Here is a 1733-nt window from a genome sequence, read left to right on the forward strand (position 1 = left end):
TGAAGTCAATAGTTTTGGATCGAGATCCAAAATCTACATCTAAGTTCTAGGAGAGCTTACAGCGAGCAATGGGTACCAAGTTAAAGTTTAGTATAACTTTTCATCCTCAGACCGATGGTCAATTTGAGAGGACTATTCAGATACTTAAGGATATGCTGAGAAAATGTAATAGATTTTGAAGGTTCTTGGAACAAGTATTTACCTCTGATTGCGTTTTCTTTTAACAATAGTTATCAGAGTACCATTGGCATGGCTCCGTATGAGATGCTTTATGGAAGGAAGTGTCGTTTACCCATTCAATGGGATGAAGCTGGTGAATGTAGGTATCTTAGACTTGAAGTTGTCCAACGAACGAGTGAGGCTATTGAAAAGATTCGAGCTCAAATGCTTGCTTCCCAGAGTAGATAGAAAAGCTACGCAGATCCAAAGCGTAGAGATGTTGAATTCCAGATAGGAGATTTTATTTTCCTTCAGGTATCCCCAATGAAGGGAATTCAGAGGTTTGGGAAGAGGGGAAAGTTGAGTCCCAGGTTTATTGGTCTGTTCGAGATTCTCGAGAGAGTAGGTCAGGTAGCTTATCGGTTGGCTTTACCTACTGCTCTATCTGGGGTTCATAATGTGTTTCATGTCTTGATGCTTCGGAAATACGTATTCGATACAACTCGTGTACTAAGTTATGAAGATATCGCGCTTCAAACCGACCTGTCATATGAAGAACAACCAGTACAGATTCTGGACAAGAAGGAAAAGGTATTGCGGAACAAGACTATTCCGCTAGTTAAAGTGCTATGGCAGAACAGCCAGGTTAAAGAAGCGACTTGAGAATTAGAGTCGCAGATGCAGGAGCAGTATCCCAAGCTTTGCTGGTAAATTTTGAGGACGAAATTTCTATAAGGATGAGATAGTTGTAATATCTCGGAAAATATTATGGTAAATAATTAGACATATTTTATTAAATATGTAATTGTTTTGGTAATGAAGTAAGATTACGATCTTACTTAGATTAATTAGTATGGATTTATTAAATGATTTAATTAAAGCGTAATTTATCAATTACAAAGATTTTATTAGAATATGTGGGTATCGTGGATACCATTTCTGGAATAAAATATTTTTGGGCCCAGTGACCGTGGAAACTGGACAGAGTGGTCTGTGATGTCACGACAATAAGGGATGGATTCTTTTGAAAATATTTCAAACTAGTTTAGAATTTTAGAAAATCTTTTTGATGGCTTAATTAAATTACCAAAATGCCCTTAAGTTATTTTTAAAGCTTAAGTTTTTTTAGGGGTAGATTAGTCTTTTGCAAATTATATTTATTTGTCCCTTTTAACTTTGTGGGCTGACCATTTTAAAAAGAGAAAGAAAACAAAGAAAAGAAACTTATTATTCGAGATAACTTAGAAGTTAAGGAACTACAAGCTTCATTTTCTTTTTCCCCTTCGTGCAAGCCAAACCAGCCAGCAAGAAAGACCTTCCTCACAATTTTCATTTGCTTTTGGAGAAGATTCTTGTACCTAAGCCCAACCTAGAAGTAACTAAGGTAAGTTCTATGCCTTGTTTTATGAATTTTAGTTGGTTTTAGGTTAGGGTTTTGTGCTTCTGTGGCTGTAGGAATTAAACTAGGACTGGGTTGTGTTTAGGCTATATTTTTGAGTATGTTGGAGATTGATTTAAATGGTTTCCATGGCTGTTTGATGTGAATTGTAATAGATGAGGCTAAAATTAAGTTT

The 1733-nt window shown here is 36.0% G+C and overlaps 1 protein-coding gene across 1 annotated transcript; it reads left to right on the forward strand.

The window, feature by feature from the left end:
* Positions 1 to 271: 271 nt before the first annotated feature.
* LOC115710627 (uncharacterized) lies at positions 272 to 822 on the forward strand. The gene is made up of 2 exons (XM_030638985.2): positions 272 to 355; positions 475 to 822. The coding sequence occupies exons 1-2, from the start codon at positions 272 to 274 to the stop codon at positions 820 to 822; spliced, it is 432 nt and encodes a 143-aa protein (XP_030494845.2).
* Positions 823 to 1733: the final 911 nt, after the last annotated feature.

The sequence above is a fragment of the Cannabis sativa genome, chromosome 3 (assembly GCF_029168945.1).
Source record: "Cannabis sativa cultivar Pink pepper isolate KNU-18-1 chromosome 3, ASM2916894v1, whole genome shotgun sequence".
NCBI classification, from domain to species: Eukaryota; Viridiplantae; Streptophyta; class Magnoliopsida; order Rosales; family Cannabaceae; genus Cannabis; species Cannabis sativa.